Source organism: Centroberyx affinis, unplaced genomic scaffold (assembly GCF_046629955.1).
Source record: "Centroberyx affinis isolate AG114_WGS23_722 - 3 ecotype Tasmania unplaced genomic scaffold, CSIRO-AGI_Caff_v1 ptg000309l_1, whole genome shotgun sequence".
Classification (NCBI taxonomy): Eukaryota; Metazoa; Chordata; class Actinopteri; order Beryciformes; family Berycidae; genus Centroberyx; species Centroberyx affinis.
In genome coordinates, this window is record NW_027278986.1 from 396,791 (window position 1) to 424,225 (window position 27,435).

The 27,435-nt window shown below is 37.0% G+C and overlaps 1 protein-coding gene across 1 annotated transcript; it reads right to left on the reverse strand.

The window, feature by feature from the left end:
- Nucleotides 1-4,402: 4,402 nt before the first annotated feature.
- LOC139640918 (T-cell surface antigen CD2) lies at nt 4,403-22,962 on the reverse strand. Its single transcript, XM_071515121.1, has 9 exons — nt 22,901-22,962; nt 21,871-21,964; nt 14,816-15,109; nt 14,313-14,386; nt 12,129-12,306; nt 11,459-11,536; nt 11,029-11,106; nt 9,154-9,371; nt 4,403-7,722 (listed from the first exon to the last, which is right to left on the reverse strand). The coding sequence occupies exons 1-9, from the start codon at nt 22,904-22,906 to the stop codon at nt 7,615-7,617; spliced, it is 1,128 nt and encodes a 375-aa protein (XP_071371222.1). The 5' UTR covers nt 22,907-22,962; the 3' UTR covers nt 4,403-7,614.
- Nucleotides 22,963-27,435: the final 4,473 nt, after the last annotated feature.

Sequence of the window (27,435 nt, forward strand, 5' to 3'; positions counted from 1 at the left end):
TGTGTGTGTGAGAGAGAGAGAGAGAGAGAGAGAGCAAATGTGTGTGTCAAGTCTCAACACCCTGGCATCTGTTCTCACACAATCTCTATTTATACTAACACACACACACACACACACACACACACACACCTAGAATGCAGTCATATCTAGTGTACCATATTCCCCTATCAGTCATTAACCAGTATCATGGTTTCTTGGCACTGTTAGTGGTTTTAATGGACAAATGGCCTTTTATTAAAAGTCAGCTAATGCCACTCACCTGCGATATGATTTTATTTGTCATAAGCTTTACTTGCCCAGGTTAGTCCCACTGAACTAAAAGGGAGACCTGTTCAAGACAGGAGCAGCCAACAGAAAAGCTGCAGACCAACAACTACAAAAACAATTACAATCAAAAGTATATGACATCATGAACAAAGTAAAGTCTTTTGAATGAGCTTTCCAAAGTCCAAAGTCCACTAGTTTGATATCAAACCAGCAGATTCATGGTTAACTGTTGAACTGAAGACAACCAGCACCAGTATAGCAGTATAGCAGTAGTAGTAGCATTAGTAATCGTAGTAGTAATGGTATCATCCTGGGTTTCAGTGGAGAGTTTTAGTGTCCCATGATGGTCTAAATGTTGTTTCAGAGGCTTTTCCACCCTGATAAGAATACAATTCTGGGGGAAACACTGAATAATTGAAGAGTTTCATTCCCAAAAGCTGTATGTACCATTTAAAAAGAAGACACACACGCTCCCATATTGACTGCTGGCATGAAAGGTAAGCGCATTATGGGTTAATATTAGGAGTCATCTTAACATATTTGCTTGCTTTTTCAGGACAGAAAAATTGATGTTTTTCAGATATTGGTTAATGAATTTCAGGAAGCAAAACTAACTGATGTATGTATGTAAGTATGATGTATAAGTATGTATAAGTATGTATAAGTATGATGTAGGTTAATATATGACATGTACAGTATATGATGGTATGAAAAATGGTATGAAAAAACAATTAATGAGTATGCATGTCATTATACTGACAAGCCCTCTGGCTCGTCATCAGGTCAAACATGGTTGTCAAACAGTGTTTTGAATATTAATATTATAATATATTGAATATTGGTACAAAATATCAGCTATTGGCAGCTTCAATCCAAAAATATCAGCCTTTAAGAACTTGTATCGGTCTGGATAGAGCCTTGCCTCATTTAACCACTAGTATCAATACATCTGATTTACAGTAAATTACGTAAAATTACACTGCACATGACAAATGCATCTAGATTGTGTCAACATGGGAATCTAAATTACATTAAACACTCCTGTAAATAAATGTAAAGATTGAAATTTGAATGACTGGTGGAAATGGTGTCCTAGTTTCTTAAAGGTGGATTTTGAATTTGAAGATCAAATATCAAATTCATCTCTTGATTCGTCAAACTATAAAATACTTAAGTCATAGCCTACATTTTTTTTTACATTAATGAGGAAGCAGATTGCAATTTAAAGATTTATTTTCTCACCCACAGGTTTAAAACACTGGCTGGATTCCCACAGTGATAAAAGATTATATTAACTCCATTCACAGAGCTGATTCTCTAATGTCGGTCTAACCATGCAGAAACTACATACAATCTAATTTGTCTCTGTTTGGACAACCATAAAATCTAATGCTGAAATTCAATCTGTGCCCCCAAACAGGTTTAAAATCAGATTTATCTGGGATGATATTTGACTCCAAATTAAAATGTATTGGTCCAGGGTAGAAAACATGGAGCTAGTTTGCCATCTAGTGGTCATGATGGGTCAACAGAGAAGATCTGCAAGTGAAAATCAGATTTTTTTTTTTATCCTGTTATGACTCACATCTACAGCTGGGGATGTAAGCTGTTTAGTGGATGCTTTTAACCAAAGAAACTTACAGTGAATACATACATTTAATATGTAATGTGTGTGTGTGTAAATCAGATTATAGGAAGATTTGGGGAAAATGGTAAATACTTACTGCATAATTCACATCTCTTCCTTTTATTTTTATTTTTTATCATTATATCTTCACCTTTTTACATTATCAGTGTGCAACTAAAGCTAAATTAAAGTGTAACTATCTCTCATATTTAAATATGTGTTCATATTTACAGCAGTAAAACATATTAAGTGGAAATGTATGAATGAAAAGTATGAAAACAAGTGAATTATAGCATTACAGGGGTATGAAATGGCAGTAGAACATATAGAGAGGCAAAGATGAAATGAATGAAAATATGTACGCAATTAAGATACATTAGAAATATATGAAACATACAAATATCACTTCTGAATACCGGCCAAAATGTCTTCATATGGGGGGGGATTTTGTAATTTTCAGCTTTCATAATGCTGCAAGAACACAGACACACAGACACAGACACAGACACAGACACAGAGAAACATGCACCAGATAATGCTGCACCCAGCAAGCTTTCCTCTCAGCATGCAAAACCCCCGTTCCTTCAAAACCACAATCACATTTTCAGCAGTGAGACACAGGATATGACACACACACACACACACACACACACACACACACACACACACACACACACACACACACACACACACAAAGTCTACATGCATACTTCTCCTAAGCAGAATCACTTTTCTCCTCATATGGTTCCTTGATATTTTTTAGATTTTTATGTATTTCGTACTGCTTACTGATAGCAATAGCAGGACCTAGCTTCCTGTTATGTATTTGTGGTTTAAAACATTATCAAAGTACAGTTTAAAATGGTATGTTTACATTTCATGTAAAGGACATACTTCCATATAGAAATGTAGACATTTGAGTCAGATGCAAACATACTTACAAATAAAAAGATACAGCATTGTACCTTGTAAATGGAGCAGCACACAGTGGTTCCTCCATAGTACATTTTCTTTCTACAAGCTACCATGTTACTACATTGACGTCATGTTTACCTTTTACAACCAAACTGGATGTTGCCATGCTAGAAGAAAATGTCAAAAAATGTCAAATTTTGCTTCTCTTATCAAGTAAAAACTTGTTTGATTTTACCTTTCGAAACAATTACATACACACTCAAAGACAAACAAGAAAGGTTTCAAAGTATCTGGGGCCCATTTATAAATGATATTAGGGACAAGGATTTATCTCATATGTTGGACGAGTCTGGGGAAGGATAATTATAGCCTCTGCAATAGAGGTCATTTAAGCAACTGTTTTAGTGCAATAGTGCAATATAAGTGATGAATATTTAGTTATTGTAAGTGCTACTATTGTAATGTACCCCCTTTGTGTTGTTTTTTTTAAATAATTATTGTCATTACTATTATTATTTTACCAATTATGTAATGGGAGTTAATTTAATTGATTTATTTTTAATCATTTTAATATTGTTTGTTCATTAATATGTATGTTTCTATGTATATATCATGTATATATTTATATTTTTATAATATTGGATATTTGTAAGTATGCATACATAATGGGGTTTTTTTGGGGGGGGAGGGTTTTTTTTGTTTTTTTTTACTTTTATAAAATGTTGAAAACTCAATAAACATATTGTTGAAAAAAAAAACTTTGATACACATGTTTTTGTGGAGAGAGATCTTTTTATTTTTCTCTCTTTATCTCTGGATATCAAACTTTGTTTTCTCGTGATCCCAATTTAATTATCTCATACGAAAATCTCAAGATCACAGCTTAATTATGTAACTGATTGTGGTTGCAATTTCTGCCCGTCATACCCTGACTAAAGTAAAACTTGATGCTTTGGTCAATCGGGAAGTTTCCCTCTGACGTTGTCAATTGCACTTTAGTAGTTTTACTAGGCTTGTCTCTCATGAAGGAAACAATAATGGGACAAAAGCTGTGATTTCAGCAAAACCATTAATTTGTGCTCTTGAGATAACAAGGTAATAATATCAATAGTTGTGGTCTCAAGATAATGGGAGTGTAAAAACATGAGCAACCAGACTTTGCTAACTGAAACCAAAAATCATTGACTGCCAACTGTGTTTTTAACCATCAACATACTTTTCAACTAGGCGAGCATCCTCTGAGAGTGAGCTTGAGTTCTGATCGTGACATCATCACAACAGTTCATGACCTAACCAAAATCAGTCACCTACTTAAGTTGTGATCTGGAGGAAACCATTTTTTAAATCTCATAATAATGGGTTAATCAAATCACGATCACAAGAAAAAGTTTGATATCTAGAGATAATAAGATATTTAAGTTGTGATCTTGAGATAATGCGGTTAAAAAAAATATGAGAAACGAATCTAGTTTTTACTGGTTAAAGATTTATAGGTTTTATACCAAAATGTTATACTATAGTTTACAATGCCATTGGAGGATAGATGATACACAAACAAGTCCAAACTCAGGTCAAACATCTACTACATACATGTTGCCTGTAATGTCTTTAATATTGTATTCATACATAATACAGTGGTCATCAAATGTTTAACATTGTAGGACAGGAGAGGATGTAAGAGCAAGACAAAAGAAGAAAAAAATAAAAAATCAAACTTTGAGATGTGAATAGAAGCTTTTGCTGTAACAGTTTGCTGGAACAACTAGGATATGGACAATCATATGTTTCTATAACAGTATACGGTTTCCTTTCAAGTTTTCAAAGTAAAGAAAATCTAAGCTTGCAGTTGTTAGGGTGAAACACTGTTTTCCTCTCACACATGAAGGCTACCCACACTTATACCTTATGCGTTGTCATGCTAAACTCCATTCAAAAATCTGGCAGTTTTGTATCTTGCATATTGGCAAAGGTATGTACCCGTAAAAATACGACTCAAGACCTTTTCCGAATCTTTAGGAGATGCTCTTCAAATGAGTGTACATAAAGGCTAATCCATAAAAACTAAATATAAAAATTGAGATTTCATTAAAATAAGAGTTGCTTGGTGGATTGGATTAATGCTGAATTGAAAAGTAGCTCCTAAAGATTCAGAAAAGGTCTTCAGTCATGTATTGCCAGGTATGTTGCCAGATATTGTAAATGGAGTTTTTAAAATGTATTTTCAAGTAAAATAATTGTGAATTTGTGGTGATAGGCATACAACAGTAACAGTAAAAAATGTTAACTGTAACCTTTTACTAATTGGAGTCTGCTATTAGGTTTGAGTTTGAGAACAGACATGGATCATACACACACCACTTAGTGTGACAGAAGGAATAAGGGCATAAGGCCCACAGGCCTTATGCCCTTATGCCTTCTGGCAAAATTATGTGAAAATAGACAGTCCCACTACATCTGGCTCCATCATGGAGATCCACTGGAAAATTGGCTGATGCCAATAAAGTCTAAACAGGCTACAAATAGAGAGGTAAAAGTAAAAGTAAATAGTCTTAAGGAAGGATTTTTTCCCCACATTTTTCCGATACTGAGTAGTTTGAGAAGAGTCAGCTCAGTTAACCTGAACTAACAATTGTTTGGAGCTTTGTTAGCTAGCTAACTAGCCGGCAGGCTAATTTAGCAAAGCAATTAATGTTATTGTTAACATGCAACTACTGGACACTCCTTATGCAAGTTTCTACTAGATATGTTAGCTAGATGTGTTTACAATATGACAAAGTGACAGAGTTGGTTAGCTGACCTGACACTTGACACAGTTTGACGTTATCTAAGCACAAAATCAATCAAACCATCAGTGATGAAATCATCAGTTCCCAGTTGAGTACAGAAATGATTAACCATTTCTATTCAATTCTGTTGAGACAGACAAATTGTACATTTAGAAACACAACCAGCTTTTCTCAGCCACAGGTGTGTTACATGGTGTAAAAAAAAATAAAAAAATGCTAACAATTCGGAAAAGCATTTATGATAATTTTCTTCCTTATAGATAACACAGACTTCTTTGAGCTACATTTTGTTCCATTTGCCAATCTTAGTCAAACCCTAGAAAGATTGAAACCTCTGTGGTCTCCAAAAAAAGAACAAAAGCTATAGCCTATAATTTTGCAACTAAAGGCAATATTCCCCATGCCTGGATCCAACCTGAGTAACTAATTTTTTATTCATATACACAGACAATTCTTTCATTCATCCATTCAGAACACAAACAAATAGAAAAAAGGAGCATTTTAGAGGACTGGTACAAGTTTCTACATCCTAAAAAGTAGAACTATTGTACAGACAGTGGCAGCTGGCCAGTGAGCATCAAAAAAGCATCCAAACAAGTTTTTTTTTTTTTTTTTTTTTTTGTAATTTTCAAAGTTTATAAAATTAACTAGTAAAATATGTTTTAAAATTCTATTAATTCAATATTATACAGATAGCCTGTGTGAACAACATTATATCCACAATAAATACAGTATGTTGCCACGCTATATGCTATATGCTATATGCTATATGCACACAGTTTTTAGAATAGCGGATCATGAACCTAGTTGTCCCCCACCAAAGGGAGGACTATGGATCGGTCTCCGTCCATTCGTTCGTTTGTTCGCTAGTTTGTTAGTCACACTGTAATGTTGACTTTGTGCTGCTAGGGGGCGGCATTGACAATAAATGGGGACTCAGTGGTAAAGCAGGTCATACAGTTAAAGTTATCATAGGTAACATAAAAGTCTATGTCCCCCACCAGTGATGTAGTAAATAGTTTGCTTGTTTGATATTTAAAATATTGTGCATTTCCTGCATTTCACATTTAAAATGTTGCTCATTTCATACATTTTGAGTTTGACTGAACTTTTTTTGCTCCACTCCCAACAATGTTGGGAATGTTTTGAACAGCAATGGTCGAAAATGAAAAGTTTAACTTGAAAGTCCCAGGAGTGTATGTGTGTAACAGGGCACAGATATGCTCAGCCCTAGATAAATAAAAGTAAACAAGTGCAGATTCTGTACAGTCCTTTGTGACAATAACATATAGGCCTATTTAATGGTTAGTTTATTAATTAATTACATGTTTATTTGTTATCAAGCTCCCTTCATCTCTTCTATGGAGAATACAGTAACATTAGGCTACTTTGCTTCCTAGCTAACACTAGCAACTGAACTGTTAGCAAACAATTAAGGATTATTGCACATTGCAATGCCAGGATATGTTTTGTCTTATGATTATAAAACTAAGAAGATTTAGCTAAATATATATTGCTATATTAGGGTCCATACAAGTAGTACTATCAGTCCATACTAGCCAATAGATGAAAATCCCAGAAGTTTCTCCTGACAAGTTCCTGAGAAGTTTCTCGAGTGACGTCATCAAAACTTATTGCATACAATGAGGACTATGAGAGATTCAAATTTTAGCGAACATACGAATATTCAGTTTAAGTTTTACTTACGTAATATATACTACTCGATGAAGAACAGAGTTGATTAAAGGATTTTCACCACATCATTTTCACACACCAAGGTAGAGAGGAGTGAAGTGTCTTGTGGTTTCCTGGCTAAATATGGCTGTTGAAGAAAACATCTGGTAAAATACTTAATCTTCTTCGGTAGTATAGAAACCTTGATACATTAGGAGCTATTTGTCATAAGAGGGGAGTGAAGGGAAACAGGAAAGAATAGCGTAGAGGAGACTAAAGGAGAAGGGAGGACGAGGTGGAGGTGAAACCAGGAAAAGACAGAGGATCCGTCTCATTTTTGTAAAATCAAGCGTTGACGTTGTTTCTCGCTCTCGGCGTTTTGGGAGCTTTCTTCCTGGGCTGAGGAAGAGGAGGAGGCTGCTCTTCCCCACCTTCATCACCAGGTCTTGAGCCCTGCAATGAAGCGAAGGGAAAAATGAAGGTGAGCTCAATTAAACAGCACACTGGCAACCTGCAGCCTGGACAGCAGGTAGATAGTCCAGGGCTGCAATTGTCTGTGGTGAAAATTCCTTTTTCCTCACTTGAATAGGAAGAATATTGTGGAATATTCTGAGAGGTGTATTCCAGACAGGGAAAGTCAGGGAATACCAGGGAATTTAACAAATGGGTCACTTTACAGGAATATATCAAGATGTATTTTCCAACTAAATTTCACCCATTTAGAATAATAACACCAACATACCAAGAAGGGATAACATTTTCAGGTCATGGAAACACTGGCTAAGTTATGGAAAGTCATGGAAAAGTCATAGAATTGTACATCAGGGCTATGGATGGTCATTTATGTGTTGACTGAGTTTCATTCCGTATTTTCAAAAATACAAGGGCGCCAGTGCAGAGTGTTGCCTCTGACCCATTCCAATGCTTTTATTAAGAACACCCACATATGACAATTAAAGGAACTTGATCTCTCTCACACACACACACACACACACACACACACACACACACACACACACACGCACACACACACTTCATTCCAGCTGTTATGACATTTTGGTGTGTTTTCAAGAAGCCTGTGTAGAAGACAGTGGTTGTACTGGTCAGCTGCCAAGTTTCAGTGTGTGGAAATATATGAATGTGAGACATAAGGTGGGGCCGAACCCTCCTTGGTGAAATTTCACGTTCAGTTTTGTGTTTAGTTTAGTAGCCATGGTATCTGGTCAGCTAATTATCACAGTCCTGTTGTTCAGAAATCAAATCAGCCTGGTTTTATCAAATGAATGACATCTTTTCAGAATTCTGAGATAATTATGTCATAATTTTTTAGATAATGATCTTGATAAATCTGGGCGGAGATGATGCTACTTACTTGTAGAGGTGCATTTCACATAAGACACAGCTATTTAATTTAATCCAGTTCTGTTTCCGCCTTGGTTTGAGACATTGGGAGATGCTAGTGTCTTTGAGTAAAATAGATGCCACTGTCATTAGTTTGCTGACTTTGTGCTGGCACATTGGGGCTTTAGGGTTGCTCAGGTGGAAAGTCCACTCTGATCTGCTTGTCATTAGATGCGTTACTCTATTCATAATAGATTGTATTCAGTATTTATATAATATGATTTATTGATTGTGAATTTTTGGTTGATCACTGTCTAGAATTGGCCACAATGACGATTCATTATCAGACTACTCACTTATCTTACTCATGACATTGATGAATTGATCTGCACCCACAACACAACAAGCTTTTTTTGGTATCTCTGGTTATAGACATAATTTGAGCACAGCCATTTTTCCAGTGGACCTCAATGATGGCACCAGCTGTGGTTGACAGGACATTTGTGACAATGCAAAGCCTCTATAAAGCATTTAAACTCTTACCTGTCCAGGGGTTCTGGGGCTGGGCCGGGGGTGGCGGGGGTGGGTGCCGGTGGTGTCTGAGCCCTTGGGATGCTCCGGGTCGCGGGCCGGTTTGGCCCGGTGCTGGCGAGGACCAGTGTGGCCGGCTGGCTGCTGCTGATGGTGATGATGATGATGACGATGCTGTTGTTGCTGTTGTTGTTGTTCAGGGGAAAAGTTCAAACGAAGCTCCTCCTCGTCTGTTGGGTAAGAATGGATGGATGGATGGATAGGACCTACTGCATTGTCTTTTTGTTCGTTCCTTTGGCCAAAATGTGTAATGAAACTGCCTTGTCGTTCAGACAGTCAGTCTTTCAGATGAAGAACCATTTAAATCTGTAATATAATATTTATACTCCAAAATATTATTGTAGAACTACAAATACCATAGCAGTTTAAAATATCTCAGAACACGTCTATGCAGCTCTTTGAAGGTTTAGGTTGCCTCGGCCACCATAAGAAGCCTGTGCTGCTTTGTGATCAAAATAGATTGCAGCTTATAGGTGATGTTGTGGTCATGCTGCAGCTCTTATGGGTTATGTTTGACTGCTATTCTTAACTAGAGGTTTGAAGCCTTCAAAGTCTCAGAGCACCATTGCTTTCAGACCTCAGATCCTCTAGACTGACAGTGATTCAACACTGCAAATCTGCACATCAACCCAGTTGTATTTTGCACATCTGTCACTTAGTTCTCCTAGGTCACTAGGCTACCCCATTACTACTGTTACCAACTATAGTACATTGGAGTACTGCACTACCAGACAACACTGTTACCAACTATGGTTCACTAGAGTATTGCAGTGCCAGACACTCACTACTGTTACCAACTATGGTACACTGGACTTCTACAGTACCAGATACTACTGTCATACGGTATATCTTGTAGTGTGTTAATGTTTCGTCGACTGTCATCAGTGGTGGAATGTAACTAAGTGCATTTACTCAAGTACTGTGCTTAAGTACAATTTAGAGGTACTTGTACTTGTACTTAACTTGAGTATTTCCATTTCATGCTACTTTATACTTCTACTCCACTACATTTCAGAGGGAAATATTGTACTCTTTACTCCACTACATTTATTTGACAGCTTTAGTTACTAGTTACTATGCAGATTTACATTATTAATACAAATTATAAATCAACTAATAAATTATGATATATTTTTATAGGTTAAGCTACCCAGCAGTATATAAAGTAATAAAAATTAGCTCCACCTTTACCAGCTGCAACATTAAAGTGATGAACACATTAATGCATCAATAATTATAGTCCAATAACATGATATATATGATTCTGAAATGGGCCATTCTGCATAATGACTACTTTTACTTTTGCTACTTTAAGTACATTTTGATGCTAATACTTTTGTACTTTGACTTAAGTAAGATTTTGAATGCAGGACTTTTACTTGTAAGTAAGTAAGCATTTTTACACTGTGGTATTGCTACTTTTACTTAAGTCAAAGATCTGAATACTTCTTCCACCACTGACTGTCATACAGTATGTCTTGTCTTGCAGGGTGTTGATGTTTAGTTTACTGTCACAGTACATCTTGTTTGCATTATATTTCCTGTTACATTTTGTCCTGCATCTAGTGCGTCCCCCTTTTTTTCATGTTACTGCCCTGTAATTTCTAAGCACCAATTAACCAGGTTGAATTCCTTGTGCACCTGTTGGACAAGGTTTATTAAAGTGATTCCAATTCTGATCCACACAGATTCTGAGTACAATAGTAGCAGAGGTAGTTCTAGTATTCATAGTAGCAGAATTAGGAGGAGTACTGCAGTGGTAGAAGTGGTAGTATTAGTAAAAGCCTAACTTTGCCAGTGGGTGTCAAGTTCGTCTGTGTTTCTTACCCTTCAGATGTTTATGTCTCTTGCGTCTGGCCCGATTGCAGCAGATGATGGTTATGACAATCAGCAGTAGAATAAGACCTGATGAGGGCAGACACACATCAATAATAACATTTAAAAAATGTCTCAAAGCTTAACAACATGTTTGAAATACTTTTACACTGTAATCACTGTATATTTCAACATGAACTGAGTGTAATTGTTTTTAAGATTAATTTCACGGCATTTCAGCTTTACCACATATGTTGTGAAGAGAGACATGTGATATACAGTATTTTGTGGATGGTTTAAGCTGAAAAGGCTTACAGTAAATGAGTATATACTGTACATCTGCAGCATGGATGGTCAGAGTGGAAACACAACCCCTAACCCTGGCTGTGTTAGTGCCTTGATCTACAAAGGGCAGCAATAGAGATCTGATAAACAAACATACCTCCTCCGCCGGCTAAGATGCCCACCATGGTCCAGAAGTCAAAGCCAAATAACTTCTCAGGGATCTTGGAGCCATGATCTGAGAGAAGGAGATTTAATTATTTTCACTGTTATTTTGATAATAGGCTTTGACAGATACGGGTTTTTCAGGGTCTGAAACTGATATTTTTGCACTGAAACTGTGGATAGCTGATAGATATTTTGTGTTTCTATTATATATTCTAATATCTTAAAATTTTACCATTTACATGCCAAAAATTCTGAAAATTATTCACGGGTATTCAGTGTTTCCCCCAACAATTGTATTCTTTTCAGGGTGTAAAAGCCTCTGAAACAGCATTTTACACCATCATGGGACACTAAAACTCTCCATTGACACCCAGGATAATATAATAACTTATTTATGCCTACTTTTGTGGAATCTGATCATGTCTCATTATGTCTCAATGTCTCATTAGAATCAATTCAGGGTAAAGGCTTCCCATAGACAACCAGTGTAGTATTGATCAATTCTAATCAATACTGAATGTAATCAGTCAAACTGTATCATATCCATCAGATCAGATGTGGGCCACACTGACTGGACCAGATCCCATTTTTAATAAAAGGCCAATCTTGACACCATATATGCACAAACTGACATATGGGTTTAACCCTAGTATAATACTTACTGGATTGACTATCGCAGGTTGATTTAACAGGCTCGCTGAGCTCATGGCTGACGGGGTTGGAAACGTTGCAGATGAAGCTGCTTTCTGCTGTCAGTTGTTTCAGAGTCCGAGTCAGAGTCTTTTCGGTCTCCTTCACCACCTTCCCATTCTGAATCCATTTAAAGGTGACATCTTGGGCCTGCCGGGTACAAACATCATGGATGGATGGATTAGATAGGTGCACTAGACCAGTGGTTCTCAACATGGGGTCCAGGGACCACCAGGGGTCCTTGAGGGCATTCCAGGGGGTCCCCAGCAAATTGATGAATTGTTAAACTTCATTATTTTGTCATTTTAGAATGACTATTTTGATCATAGTTTCACTGTTATCTCTCTACCTACAGTACAGATAGTCATGGAATTCTGGACAAAATCATATCTGACAATAAAAATATTCTCAGATTTGGGTCCGAGGGACAAAATCTCATCAAATGGGGGTCCGTGGCTCTAATGTGGACTAAATTAGGGGTCCTTGATATGAAAAAGGTTGAGAACCACTGCACACTAGACAACAAGGCGGACAGGACTACACCGGCTTTTTGGGGGTTTGGCTCACTGGTAACCTTACCCAATATGAGAGGAGGATTGGCACCTAAATCATCTCTGTGTCTCCAGTAGATACAGTAACCCTGTCCAGTGATCATGCTAACGCTTTAGCATACAGTATGTGAAGTAATCGTTGGCTACTAGCATTATCCTAAAAGTGACAAAATGAGAACTTGTAGCAGCTCTAAGGCTGGATGATTAATTAATTTTAATGATGTGTCTAAACCTGCCAGGCTTATTTGGGTGATTGGTTAAATAGAATAAAATTCAACTAAAAGAATACACTTTCAATGGCAGAAGATCTTTCTTCCAGTGACACTTCGAAGATAGCCAGATGGTTAACATTTTTGTGCTGTTGATTCGATGGACTTCACTAATGATGAATATGAGCTTTGGATTGCTTAAAAGTTTATCGTCATTCTTTGGATAATGCTAATCTGTATGCTAAACATCCTGTATGCTAAAGTGTTAGCATGTGCACGAGACAGAACTATCTGTCGATACTGGGTCAGATACTGGGTAAGGACACCAATAAAACTGATTTTTTACAATGTGTAGCATCTGTCATGAAGGATACTGTGTGACAGTGTTGGTCATAAGAAATTATATATTCACAGTGGGAATATCCAGTACTGTGCAAAAGTCTTAGGCACCCTAGATTTTTTATATAAATTATGTCTTTTGAATTTTGATGTTTATTGTTTATTTATTTGTTTTCTGAATTAATGTGTCAGTAGACTGCTCTTTAGTGTACATTTTTTGATATTTAGAAACTTAATTTAATTATTTTTGAAAGCGTCTTCGCTTTATGTTTTTTTTTTTTTACATATGCCTAAGACTTTTGCACAGTACTGTATATCAGAAAATATCATATCATAAATATCATATCATATCATGAATATGGTATGGCACAGTTGTGAGGCTGGTGAGGTTTTATATTTATCAATTGACTACATATTTATTTGGTCATACGGTATTGCAAGCCATCATAAGCACATGCTAATCATAATCTCACTAGAAACAAATTAGTTATCATTTTAATTATTAATTTCGTGAATCAAAGTCATGGGGTGCTTGCTGCAGAAATTAATTTTGGCAGCTTAATACAGACAAAAGGATATGTTTGTGGAGAAAACAGAGCTCCACAATGGCTTCAGACTCTGCAGTGTGAACAGGCTTGCTGGCCAAACTAATCTTTCTCTTAATTTTCATGTCCCCACTGGTGTAGAGTGTAAATAAATGAACAATACAAAATGCATTAAAAATACACAAATGTGTTTGACTGTGTTTCTACTTTCTGTTTACTTGTAAGGTATTAAAGCTCATAACACATTTGATGTGTCATGAGTCATGATCAGGTAAATATATAGCTTTTAACAACCTCATAACACTGTCATACCGGATACACAATGCTTTATGATACATTCTGACATTTTCTCAAGGGATTATTATGACCATGCAATGAACGTCATTTAATGCAAAGAGTCAATCTTACATATTTGCGGTCAATACTGCAAGTCTAGTTTTAGAGAAGGAAAACTGAAACAGCTGAAGCATGATGGATTAATATGTTTCAGTAAATTTCTCATATGTTCTCACCTGAGCAACCTTGCAGCTGAAGGAGACAGTGGATTTGACACAGCTGAGCGTCACTGCAGGCTTTGAGACCTTGTCTGATTAGATTAGATTAGATTATTTTAGATTAGAGTGGTTCTTATAAGGCATTATAAACACACAGTAATAATTCTTATAATAATATCATGACATAGAAAACACAGTGTGGAAAAGCTGTAGTGGATTGAATACTTCATGGGGCAACCGTATAATTAATGACATGATTATTGATTGAATTAATTCATTTTCTAATGTTTGTTTATTGATCAAATTAATCTACTCTAACCAGTATCAGCATTGTGATACAACAATGCAAAGTGATACTGATTAGAGTAGATTCATTTGATCAATTAAATGACATTGCATCATATTACATCACATTACATTACAATACATTAGAGAAACCCTAATATTTTTTTTAGGCAGACATAAACCTGGATAGATAAAAGTAAAAAAAAAAAAAGTACCCACAATCCCTGGTTACTTACCTAACACACATAAAAGGACGTTGTCCGTATGGATTTGCGCCCCATCACTGTTGTAAATCTCTGAGGTGTATGTTTCTCTGCTGCCTTTCATCAGGTTTGTCAGTTTCAGGGATCCATGCTGATCGATGTGCCGTTCACTCCCTATGAAAAACTTCCCTGGTTTCTGATAGACGATGACTGAATCTTTGTGCAGCCATTTCAGGCTATGTGATGCATTCTTGTAGGCTTTGTATTTCAGAGGCAAACTGAAGGCCTGGCCTGCCTGAGCATAGTGGTCACACCTATCCAGAGAGACTGAGGAGGAGAAAGGAAGGCAAGTAAAGAGAAAGGAAATGGAGTCAATTTTACCATGCATCAAATTTATTTTAGGGTGTAATGGCTTCTAGTGAGGATTGTCCTGAATAATCACATGCAAATTTGCTGAATTTAATTCAAATACATTACAGAACTTACTCTGATGTGTCATGGTTGTGACTTTCTGCCTTTGTTCATTGTCTAGGTTTTGTATTTCTTTGTGTATTATGTTTCCCTGTCTAGTTATTTTAGTTCTACGTGTACCATGTTTCCTGTCTGCCCCAGCTGTGCCTCATTTCACCCCCCATATGTATATTAGTCTTGTTCTCTAGTCAGTCTTCGTCGGATCATTGCTTTCTGTTACATGTGTCAGTGTATGTGTGAAGAGCCCTCGTGTTTGGTTTCCTGTGTCACCTGCAACCTGCAACATTAAACACCCAGTCTTGGGGTTTGATCACCACCTGCCTCGCTGTCCTGCATTTGGGTCCTCGCCACACCTCCACTTAACATGTTTTTAAAAAAAGACTGTGAAAGGTAGGGTAAGACTGATATTTGGAGCCAATATTGGCCTTTTCTTAAAAATCGGATCTGGTCCAGTCAGTGTGGTCCACGTCTGATATGATGGATATGATGCAGTTTGACTGATTACATATTTAGTGTCAGTTTCAGTGGAGAGTTTAATGCTATGATCAGACAGAACTTTTTTGCATTTCCGATACAAGGTGGATATGTTTTTTCTTTTCAAACCACATTTAAACCACATTCTTGGGTGGTTTGAAATGTCTGAAGTCTCCGGAAATCTCTCTGACTCTCTGAAAATGTCTCTGAAAATGTCTCTGAAGCCTCGGAAAATATAACTCAGTTTGACCACTGAAATCAGATTTCAAGTGTTTTTTTCTTCACCCCCCCCCCCACTCACACACACACAACACATATTTGATGTCACAGGTTGTGACAAGAGCAGAGAACAAACATGGAGGAGAGCCAGCAAGAGAATAGCGGCGCTTGGACAGATGAAGAGGTTTCCTGTCTCCTCAGCAACATGGCAGATACCACTCTCCTCTACTGTTGATGTCTCATCACCAGAAAATGCCTCATAAAAAGTCAGAATAGGCAATGTCTGAACTTCTGTGTTACTAGCTTGTTGCACCCAGAGTTGTTTAAAGGAATAGTTCACCCAAAAATTAAAGTTCTGTCATCATCTCCTCCCCCTCATGCCAGTTGAAACACAGGTGAAGTTTGTCCATATAACACACAGGGAGGTTGCCGGCACAACTCCATAGCAGCCTTCTCCAAAACAACTGAAGTCAGTGGGGACCAGTTCTTCAGAGTTCCAAAAAGACCTACAGTATATTTACACCATTATTTAGTGCAAATCTTAACTACAGCTGATTGATTTGCAACAAATAATGGTGTATAGGTCTTTCTATTCACAGTGTAATTGTTTGGCTGTTTTTGTTTTAGAACTCTAAAGAACAGGTCCTCATTGACTTCAGTTGTTTTGGAGAAGGCTGCTACCAAGTTGTGCTGGCAACCTCCCTGTGTGTTATATGGACTAACACATTTCACCTGTGTTTCATTTGGCATGAGGGTGAGTAGATGATGACAGAATTTTCATTTTTGAGTGAACTATTCCTTTAACCGAAAAGACAGAAAGCATCTGTCTGTGTGCGCCCGGCCTGCACCATTACTATGGCAACCAATGTCATGACGACAGCAAATGACACACTACTGTCTAAACACACAGATCTGATCTGGTCACTTGTAAATGACAATGTGGGCAGTCAGCCTTAGAGATCAAATTTGAAAAACAAATTGGATTTGCCTGCTGAACACAGCTTAAATACTATTTCAGGGAATTTCCCATCCTGACAAGGGGTGAATTTTGTGAGGAAGACTAAATAACTGTTATTTTTTCAAATTTAAATATACCTTCAAAAACCCATATTGGTCAAACCCTAGTGAAAGGACTCTATTCAACAATCTGGCTAAATTAAGAGACTGTCCTTCCACCAGATGACCTGGGCTCAAACCTCCACTCTGCTGAAGTGTCATTGAGCAAGACACTTAATCACTACCAGGTCAGTTGTGTTTACTATATCATGCTCTGATTATAATAGTTATCCTAAGGAATAATTAAGTGCCTAGACCAACAAGGAGGTCTCTTGTCTACTCTCTCTTTGGGGCGATGTCACAGTGCAGACAAAGCTGGAAGGCATGTAAAGAAGGCGACATTAAAACACCTCACTATTGCGTCACATGCGTCATTCCTGACAACCAATGTAGACATGGCAGAAATTGAAAATTAGTGGAGTGATAAACTTAACCCGTCGAAAACCTAGTGCGTGATTTTTTCCAGACACCCATGAAAAGAAAAACAAGCAACGGCGAAATGATTTGGGCAGATTCTACACACAACCCCCACGGTAAAATTCCTAGGAGTGACCTTTCATGGAAATATGCAGCGGAGCACTCATGTAGCAAGCACTGAAAAAGAAGCAACAGGAAGAGTAAACCATCTTAAAGTGCTGAGAGAGGAAGAGAGGTACGAACCCACGATCCAGGTCTACCAGTCATGCATTCGACCATATCACCAAAATCTGCAAAATCTCACCATCGAAATGTCTTATAGACTTCCATCATACACAAGTTCCCTCTACATACACTGACTCTCTGGTCTGCTGACACTTACAGAAAGATTCACAGCACTGGGGAAAAGGTATCTGACCAGGGCCAAGCCAAACCCTCTATAACCCACTACAGTAGAAGAAAGAATTCTAGAATTCTTCCTCTCATGGCCTTCCTTTTGTCCCAATGTATTGACTTACTTATCTTAATCTATTTATTGTTATTTATAAATCTAAATCTATTATTTATCTATCCTATAAAGTTGACTTTAAACCCGATTAAACTTGATTGTTTTTGATCTCTAATGGCTTGTTTCTGTCACTAAACACTCGCTCCCTTCTTAAGGTTCTTTCCAAAAACAAAGATTTGCCATCTTTTATGAAACAGCTTCAGTATTTAAACGTCCCACTCTGACAGTTAGGCTGACTCAATATAACATAACAACAAAGTTCTTAACTCAAGATTAGCCAGGGGGGAAGGCGGCTAACTTTCCTACCTCAAAATAAGTCAGTTGTAATATTTAAGGAACAGACAGTCAGTTAAACTAAAGTTAAACTAGCTTTATGCAACTGGCCCCAGGTTAGCTGTGCAGCATCGTGATATGTGATGGTGACCCCATTAAAAGTGAGATGCCTTTGTGTGACTGAAAAGCCAGGGTTAAGCCCAAAGTTAGCTTGCTAACCCACTGAGCTTGCTTCATAATTAACCATGCTGGCCAAATTGCTATGAATAGCCTGTTGGTCGGCTGTCAACAACATTGGTTAAGGTTATGGTTAAGTTTAGGCACAATAATAAATGGGTTAGGATTAAAGCAATATTCCACATAGTTTTAACATGGGGGTTATTTGGCTCTTGACTGCCATGAAAACCAGAATATAAACTACTCACCAAGATCAGATGCAGCTAAACGAGTTTGTAGCATTCAGGTTTTTACTTCCCATTCATTTGAATGAGGCCATGAAAATAGTCTGAAAACTGACATTTAACACGTTGGTGAACATATTCAACAGATCCCACTACTGTGATTTTCAATTGACTTTTGGTCAAATATTTTAGAACATCATTTATTGATAGAAGAGAACATAGTGGAGGGATACCATTCAGGAGAGATAATTCCTGTGTGCGAGACTGATTATAAGGTTATAGGATGGTAAAGCACTTGATTCATGAAGCAATTCGACATGTAGGAATGTGTTTCTTCCTTGCTGATACTCTAGTCTGTTGATTAGCACTTGAGATGCCCCTTATAGTCTACTAGATGTTGGTTGAATACACATTACTTGTCTGATGAGACAAATATTGTTAGTCAACAGTCACTGAAAGTGTCAAAAGTGGACTAACAAGTTTGACTGGTTTATTTTTAGGTATTAAACTGTTTGGGCAAATCTATTTCTGTCATTTCTTCACATTTTATGTGAATACACCCTGTTGCACCAGTGTGCTGTACAATTCCTTTCCCACTGTCATAGACAATGATCTGTGGTATTCGAGCTCATAGAAGTAACAAATAGAAACAATGAGCAGCCCTCTGACAAAAATTATTTCGCAAGGTTGTGTTGAGGTTGCGTTCATCCTGCTGTCCAATCGAGTTTCACTGTTAAAACCACAGGTTGCTGAGAAATGACACAACACACTGCTAAACACTGCTGACTTTGTTTAAGGTCAAAACTTTAAGACAAAGATTAGATTTCTTTTGTTTGTCACTAATTTACTGTTTACAACTGAAAAAAGGAATATATATATATATATAAGTGTAAACATAAAAATCAAGTGAAACAAAGAAAAGTCAATTTTATTTATATGTATTCATGGGGTATAGGAAAAGTGTATTTCCCAGTACATACCTAATACAAAATTTCTAATCAGAGAATGTAACGCTGACTGAGTTTCATTATTGGTGAAACTAACTGCAGGAAATGGTAAATGGTTAAATCCATCAAAGTGGAAAAACAGAGTTTGTCTATTGACTGTCACGTAGCTTATGGTGTTAGGTCTGAACACATGAACAAACTATCTATCTAGAAAGTGTGCCGTGCCATAAGTTCCCAATGTTTCCCAATAGAATATAGCAATAACACCTATAGAGGTGGTTATTTTCTGCAATTGTGTTTTTTCAAACTGTGAATATCATATTTTAGAATGAAACTTAAATACATTTTACTTAGTTTACAACAATTTAGTTCCAGGAAGTAAAAGAAGAATCTCTGGAGGCTTAAAATAGTTACAACATGCCTTCATGTCACCTTTTTTTTTTATAGATGAAAGACTTTGCTTCACCTTGTACAGGAAATCAACAGGAAAACAACTCTGACATTTAAGTCATTGGCAGTAAAAAGTCCTTTAACTCTTTATCTGCGACACTTAAAAACAGCTTTTGTTTGATGTTTGCTCATTTTATTTAGTTAGGCATATCTATGCATTTTTATAAATATGTAACAGTAATAGTAATAGGTAATAATAAACTATGCTTTGAGTTTTTGTCATTATAATATCGGTGATTGCATAGATAAAAAAAAAATTACAATTTAATTATTTTGTAATTTGTCCAGGTTATCCAGAAAAATATGATGATATGATCATATGATACCTCATTTCATTTTTATGTTACATATCATTAAAAACATTATTGCAATTTTTACACTTGGTAGGATAGACTGAGAGGAAAAACAATCTATACGCAGCAAAGCAGGAAAAAATACTCTACTACTCTAATATTTGCACTTTGTCAGAATTCAGTCTATATTGAAATGATTATCTACATGTTTTGTATTGTGCATATCCTCTAAAAGCTGTTGTCTCTTACTGTGTACATGATATCTGTTTCAATTAGGTATTTTTAAAATTGTTATTTTATATAGTTTATTTTTGCAGTATTTGTTATGTATTTTTTTGGGTTCATTCTATTAATTTTGTATTCATGTATTCATTCTTCCCTATTATTCATTTTGTCATTACCACTTTTGTTACTAATTATATTGTTAGTTCTTTTTATAGTTTTGTGGGTGGGTCAACTGCTTTTGGTTTTGGTTTGCCATCTAATAGCAATTTGTGACCTATTTTTGAAAAAGTGCTTCATAAAGACACATTATTACTGTAATGTAAGCCAACTCAATAGAGCAAATTTCGGCCGCATAAAAAGTTACTTGGCCATTTCTTCTTCCGATTTGCTGTATTTTTGTAAAAAAAAAAAAAAAAAAAAAAAAAAAACATGATTTTGTTCCAATTTACTCAAAATACCCTAAAAATAGACACATATCGGAAAGGACGAACATTTCTACCAACAATTACTATCAACTTCACCCGGCAATTATCTAAGGCCTGTTCTCTCTTTCACCGGTTGTCTGTGGGGAAGCCTTAACCTGATTGATTCGAATAAGACATTTCGATCAGATTTCACACATGTATTTTTATTACTATCAGAATTTTTGTGTGCTATGGTATAAATACTGTTTCAGAGGCTTTTCCACCCTGACAAGAATACAATTCTGAAAGAAACTGAATATTCAGTTTTTTTTTGTTTTTTTTTTGTCATGAAAATTGTCAAATTTAAAGATGTTGAATATCGACGCAAAATGGTGGCTATCAGCAGCTACAGTTCACTCATAGTTGTCGAACCCTACAGTCCCCACATGCCAAAAGACTAGTATGGTTATATTGTGTAAATCTCCTGGTTCACAGGACAACAGACAAAATATCTGGGGTAAAAAAAAACCCCATTGTATTAAGATGAGTCAGTTCAGCTGACAATCAAGGGTGAAAAGAGTGCCAAAGAAGCCATTTTAAAATATACTCAGAGTAAAAGTTACTTTGAAGAACAGACGTTGCTACACATGATCCTTCCCATGAAATACAAAACGAGGACAAGCGGACAGAGAGTCCAAACTCGATTCTTTAAAGTGAAAGAAAAATCATACTAAGTAAAGCAGGAATCAAGTCATTAAAAGTGGCCAATTTGTGAGGTGATGATTTAAACTCTGCAATGGTTAGAAATGTGGTGAAGTAGGCCTACAATACTTCAGTCAAAACACACTTTTACTGGCCAAAGAAAATAAAATAAAAAAAAAAAACCTAATTGCAATTTGGAGAACTGTAATTCCCTATTTCCACCCTTAATAACAAATGGCTGGTTGTACCTGTGGAGGTGACGAAGCAGCAGCAGAGCAGAAGGAGTGTGTTGGTAGAGACAGCAGCCATCTTCCTCATCATCACCGTCGACTTCATCTTCAACTGAGAACAACAGGCGCTTTCCATTATCAGGGTTATTTCCTGTATGAATGCACTTAGTTCTTTTCCTGTGTGTGTATGTGTCACTTTGCACCTATGTGTGTGTGTGTGTGTGTGTGTGTCTGTGGTTTAAAAAGGAAGTGATCCAACTAAGAGGCCCCCCTATCTATGGTTCATACTGCTTAACATTAGTAGTGGTAAATAAAAAGGAGGATAAACTATTACGAGGCAGACAACCACTAATATGAACACAAAGCAATTATATTTTCATTAATGCATTCATTTATGCTTCCCCCTCATAAGAGGGTTATCCTAATATAGCTTACATCAGTTTGTTGTTAGTTACTGTGATGTAGACTATTAATGTATCTTATATTTAGGCTTATGTCAGCCTAAAAAGTGGTTGACTGCACAAAGAAATTATGGTGGGGAAATATGCTTAATAAATGACAAGTAGACTAATTTATAGCCTGCCAACTTTCAGAATCAGTGAACGTTGTGGTTTGAGATAATAAGATCACAGACAAGCTTGATGTCTGTTTATTATGAGGCAGCTAGGTGGGTTACTATACGTTACTTTCGTTCTTTGTAATCCTGTAAAATGTTTTTAAAATTTTAACACTGATTTGTTGATCTGATCTGTTTGAAAACCCTGCAAACAGAAACACGTGTCACCACAAAAGACAACTTCACTGCTCTGATCAACAGAGACTTTCTTTCATGTGCCCAAAAATAAATTGTAGAAGACGACAAAGACCTGCTGGACCAAATGGGCAGCTATATAGAGCAGTTATGTCAATCCATGCGCCATGGAGAGCCAAGGATCTGCAGGTTTTCATTCCAACCAAACAACAGACCAGGTGATTTCACTGATTGACACATCTTCAACCAGAGAGTTACACGAGCAACTAAATCTGATTGTGTGTAAAGAAAACATACCAGCATGTTTGAAGTGTGCCATCTGCTTCAAGTCTCAAAGGAGATTCTTGACTAACACCAATCATGAGAGAGCTCAGAATGCAGGTGTGGCAGCTTGAAGCCACTTCTTTCTTCTCTGTTGATCCTCAGTCAATTGTAGTCAACTCCCTTTCTGTTTCAGTTTGTTCCACAGATGCGGTGCTGATGGGATGTGCACTGACACGCACACATTCCTGAACACGACTATACAACTAAATCAAGGCTAGACACGAAGAGTAGACCAAAGGACACATCTACCCTTGCAGAAGACACAATATGTGGGAAAAGAAGATTATCGGCCATTAGGCACAACACAACTTTAATGATACTTGATTTAGAATTATGAAATTACCCCAGTCTCCGACTTGGAATCCATCAACACTTTGATTAGAAATGGCTGGTTGAAATGGTTTCTAGTCAATGGAAATGTGAGTACATAAATCATAGGCTACCTACTAGTTGCCTCTGCTTGAGTCACATGACCAGTACAAGAGGCTGGAGATTGATATCTTCCGTGGCTGTAGCTCTCTGTTCTCACTTTTTTTCAAAATTCAATGCAAATGATTCAAATTCTAAATCAAAACCATGCAAACTTAATGGCCTTTTATTAAAAATCAGATATCGGCCAGTCAATGTCATCCACCCCTGATATGATGGAGGTTCCTCCCTGACCACAGGTGACTGTATGGGCTATTGTGTGTGCACAACAAGGTGCAACCGTTTGGAATGACCTTTAATTGTAAATTAGCAACAAAAGCATGCAAATGTCGGCCTGAAATATTTGATCATGTTCGGTTGTAGAACCCACAGCTGACAAAGATGAGATATTTGATTTAGGGTTGTGCTCAATTAATTTGCGATTCAGTCTATTCAAAATGTATACTGACACTGCTATTTAACTGTTAATGATAGATAGTTCAGTCTGAAATTATAGGTCGGATCTGTGGGCAGTTTCCAAATGTTAGAATTCTGAAAGAAATTCACTTCCTGAATTGGTTGAATTGAAAGTGAATTGTGATGCACCCTGATTAGATAATGTGTTTGTGAACATGTTAAGAGACTATCCTTATCATTGAATGGCTGACTGAAAGGCTTGGCAATTGGTCGTTCATTGTACATAGTTCATTCAATAATCTGTCAAAAAATAGCTGATGTCAGTATTTCCATAGGTGGAATAACTGTCTTGTGAGTTTTTTGGTGCTTTTCTAGAGTTTAACCAATTCAGTGCTTATTAGAGTTTGATAGAAATGCATTTGTCAATTTTGTGTGGTGTTGATGTGTTTTTTGAGGTTTCTATTCTAATGCTGTTCTCTGAGACATTGCTGTCTTAAATTGTAATTTCGTGCCTTTCCAAACGCTGCAGGGTTAGACATCACTTTACTCCTCGATTAAGTTTCACATCCTCCAAAAGTACTGCTCTTTTTTGCTTTTTGTTTTTGTTCCTAGAACTGGTTCCTTTACCCGGCATGTGTGTGTCATCAGAACAAAACCTCACACTTACACACACATACAGATGTTCATGCAGCTTGTAAATCTCATAAGGAAATGCCATTTTGCATAGAAAAAACACGCTTGGCCAAGTGATTGCCGTCTTTATATCCTGCAACACAAAATGTACTGTTTGTAGTGTCTTTTCATTTGTTTGTGTGTATGTGTGTCTCGATGTGAGAACTTGTAGAATAAGTGAGAACTTGTATGTTGAAATTTTCACTCACAGAAAATATTCACGCCCCCGTGTTCTTTGAAGTTCATTTTTCAGTGCAACCACAACTCATGATTACAGCCTCACAAATTTTGTGACACTTCTTGCTTTAAACCTGCAAATGGGGGTTGGGGGGTCGGGGGTTGCAGCTACTGCCGTCTTTTGAAGCTGAAAATAATTTCAAACAAGCCTATAGTGTTTAGTTTTGGGGTAGGGGAATGGAGAGTGTTGGGAGGGGCTCAACGGACAATCCCAACAAAAAAGGCTTATTCAGCTCAAGGAGTGAAAGAGACACAAGAAAATAATTTCTAATTTCCAAATCTAATTTAAAATTATATTTAGATTTTTCTCGTTTGAAAGGGACTTTTATGGTGTGTTGCACAGATGCCAAGAAATTATATAAAATTGCTGACAATGGAAAAATATATTTTATTTTTATTTATTTTATTGTTTATTTTTGCAGGGACAGCACACAATTAAAATGAATTGCACCAGAGTTAGCTGGTAGCTAGTTACATCTGTTGTCCCTGGGCAGGTAGACCAAAAAACAACCACAGAACAACAAACACTACACTACATAAAGCAACGCAATACATAAAAGTCCAACAGTGTGAGATAGATACAATCAGTATGATAAATACAATATTTACAAAGCAATCATTGGTGGTGACACATTTGTGTTGACTTTAGCCAAAGCTTGAGGTTGGTTTTAAACACTGCAAAGCTTCCTGAGTTTCTAATGTTTGTGGGTATGGAATTCCACTTCCCCACTACTTTAACTGAGAAGGCAGATTGACCAAAGGCTGTCATTCTGAACTGCGGTGCCCAGTCACCCCTAGAACATGCTCTAGTCCTACCGGCACTGCCACTGCCAGGATAGGCCAGGCATCCTCTAAGAGGAGGGGGTGCAAGATTATGAATAATTTTAAACATCAGGCATGTATCAGAGTAAAATAAGAAGTTATCAAAATTGAGGAAATTCTATTTTTTCAGGATGTTACAGTGATGATAATCCCTTGGCTTTTTATCTAGTACTTTTAGAATTTGTTTATAGAGTAGGTACACAGGCTTGAGTGTAGTCACACCTGCCTGTGAATTTTAAAATCTAATGAAGGTGGGTTCATCCTCTCTTCCACTGTTCCCAAGCCAGATAGATGGTGGATATAATCTTTGCTTATGTATCTGGGGAGTCATTATATTACATGCATTACATTGCATTATGCAGTCATTGACAATACGTAGAAACATGACCATATCCACAATACAGTGATGCTCTTAACTGCATTTGTCCACATGGTGGCACCATAACATTACCATACAGTATGTGCAGCATTAGTATGTAAGGAGCCATAGGGATGCTTACCATTACAGAAAGTGGTAGCCATCATACAAACACAAAACTCTTCAACTGTTAGTTGTAGTTGTAGTTGTTGTAATGCTGCAATAAGATATCAGCCTATATGTTCAACTATCAGCTAAAATGAACATATGAGCATGTGAGTAAGCTGCATAAACCATAGTAAAAAATATTTAGTTCCCCAAATCAACGACCGTAAATACTCATCAACTGAAGAATATACTCTCACAGGAGGAATTTACATTTAGATTCAGTGAATATACAATACATTAGAGACATCCTCCTCATATTCACATCTGAATCGTCTCAAAGCATAAAAATCCTTCTCTGACTCGTCCTCTTCTGTTTATCTACATCTCCTCCTTTGTGATTTAATAAGGGAAATCAGTAAGGGACAGTGGCTACCTGATTCACCTCATCAGTGGACTTCATGAAACGAGTGAGTGTCCCTAATGGTTTGTACATTCAGCATATGTGTTCAGCTATCACACTATAGCGTTAGTAATGCAGCAACTGTCAGAAACATTAACGAACATCACAGCGCTAGAATGTGAAAGAAACTTGAAAACTTTATAATTAGGGTACTGCAATTGACTCAGTGGGTACCGACATAATACTTATCTTTTCAATGTGTACACCAGGTAGGAATGGAAATTAATGTATTCATCTTGAACAAAAGAGTTCTATTCTATTCTATAAAGACTAGGACATTAGATTTTTCGGTAAGATTTATGACATTTCTGTTTTATAAGACAGTATACAGGGGAAAGAGACAGGAAAGACAGACGTATAAAACAGCTAGTTAACCAGACTCTAACTTGTGATACTGTGAGTACATGGTAGCACCAGGACAGCCTATCTGTTTGTGTTTCTGTGAGTGACAAAGGATGACCCTCTTCTGTTAAATGGGCCTTTATAAATAGACCAGTTATTTTTCCACTGCTCCGGTCCAACTTGTCCCTACGCCAGACCCAAGAAACCACACCAGTCAGTCCCAACCCTCTAGATACCTCAGCAGCCAATCGCACTCGGCCGTGTTAACCTTAGAAGCCAAGCAAAGTCCTTCAGATGACTTCATCGTCCTATTGGAATGCTCTAAATAACGATGTGGCCAATCAGAATGGTTTAAACAATGCTGCGTCAATCAGAATGATCCTGACCTCTGACCTCCCTGTGGAGGGAAGCAAGAGAAAAGACAATTTGCCTGTTGGGAGAAATAAAATGTCACATAATAATAATAGTGATATTATTACCCTGATATGATGGAGGTTCCTCCCTGACCACAGGTGACTGTATGGGCTATTGTGTGTGCACAACAAGGTGCAACCGTTTGGAATGACCTTTAATTGTAAATTAGCAACAAAAGCATGCAAATGTCAGCCTGAAATATTTGATCATGTTCGGTTGTAGAACCCACAGCTGACAAAGATGAGATATTTGATTTAGGGTTGTGCTCAA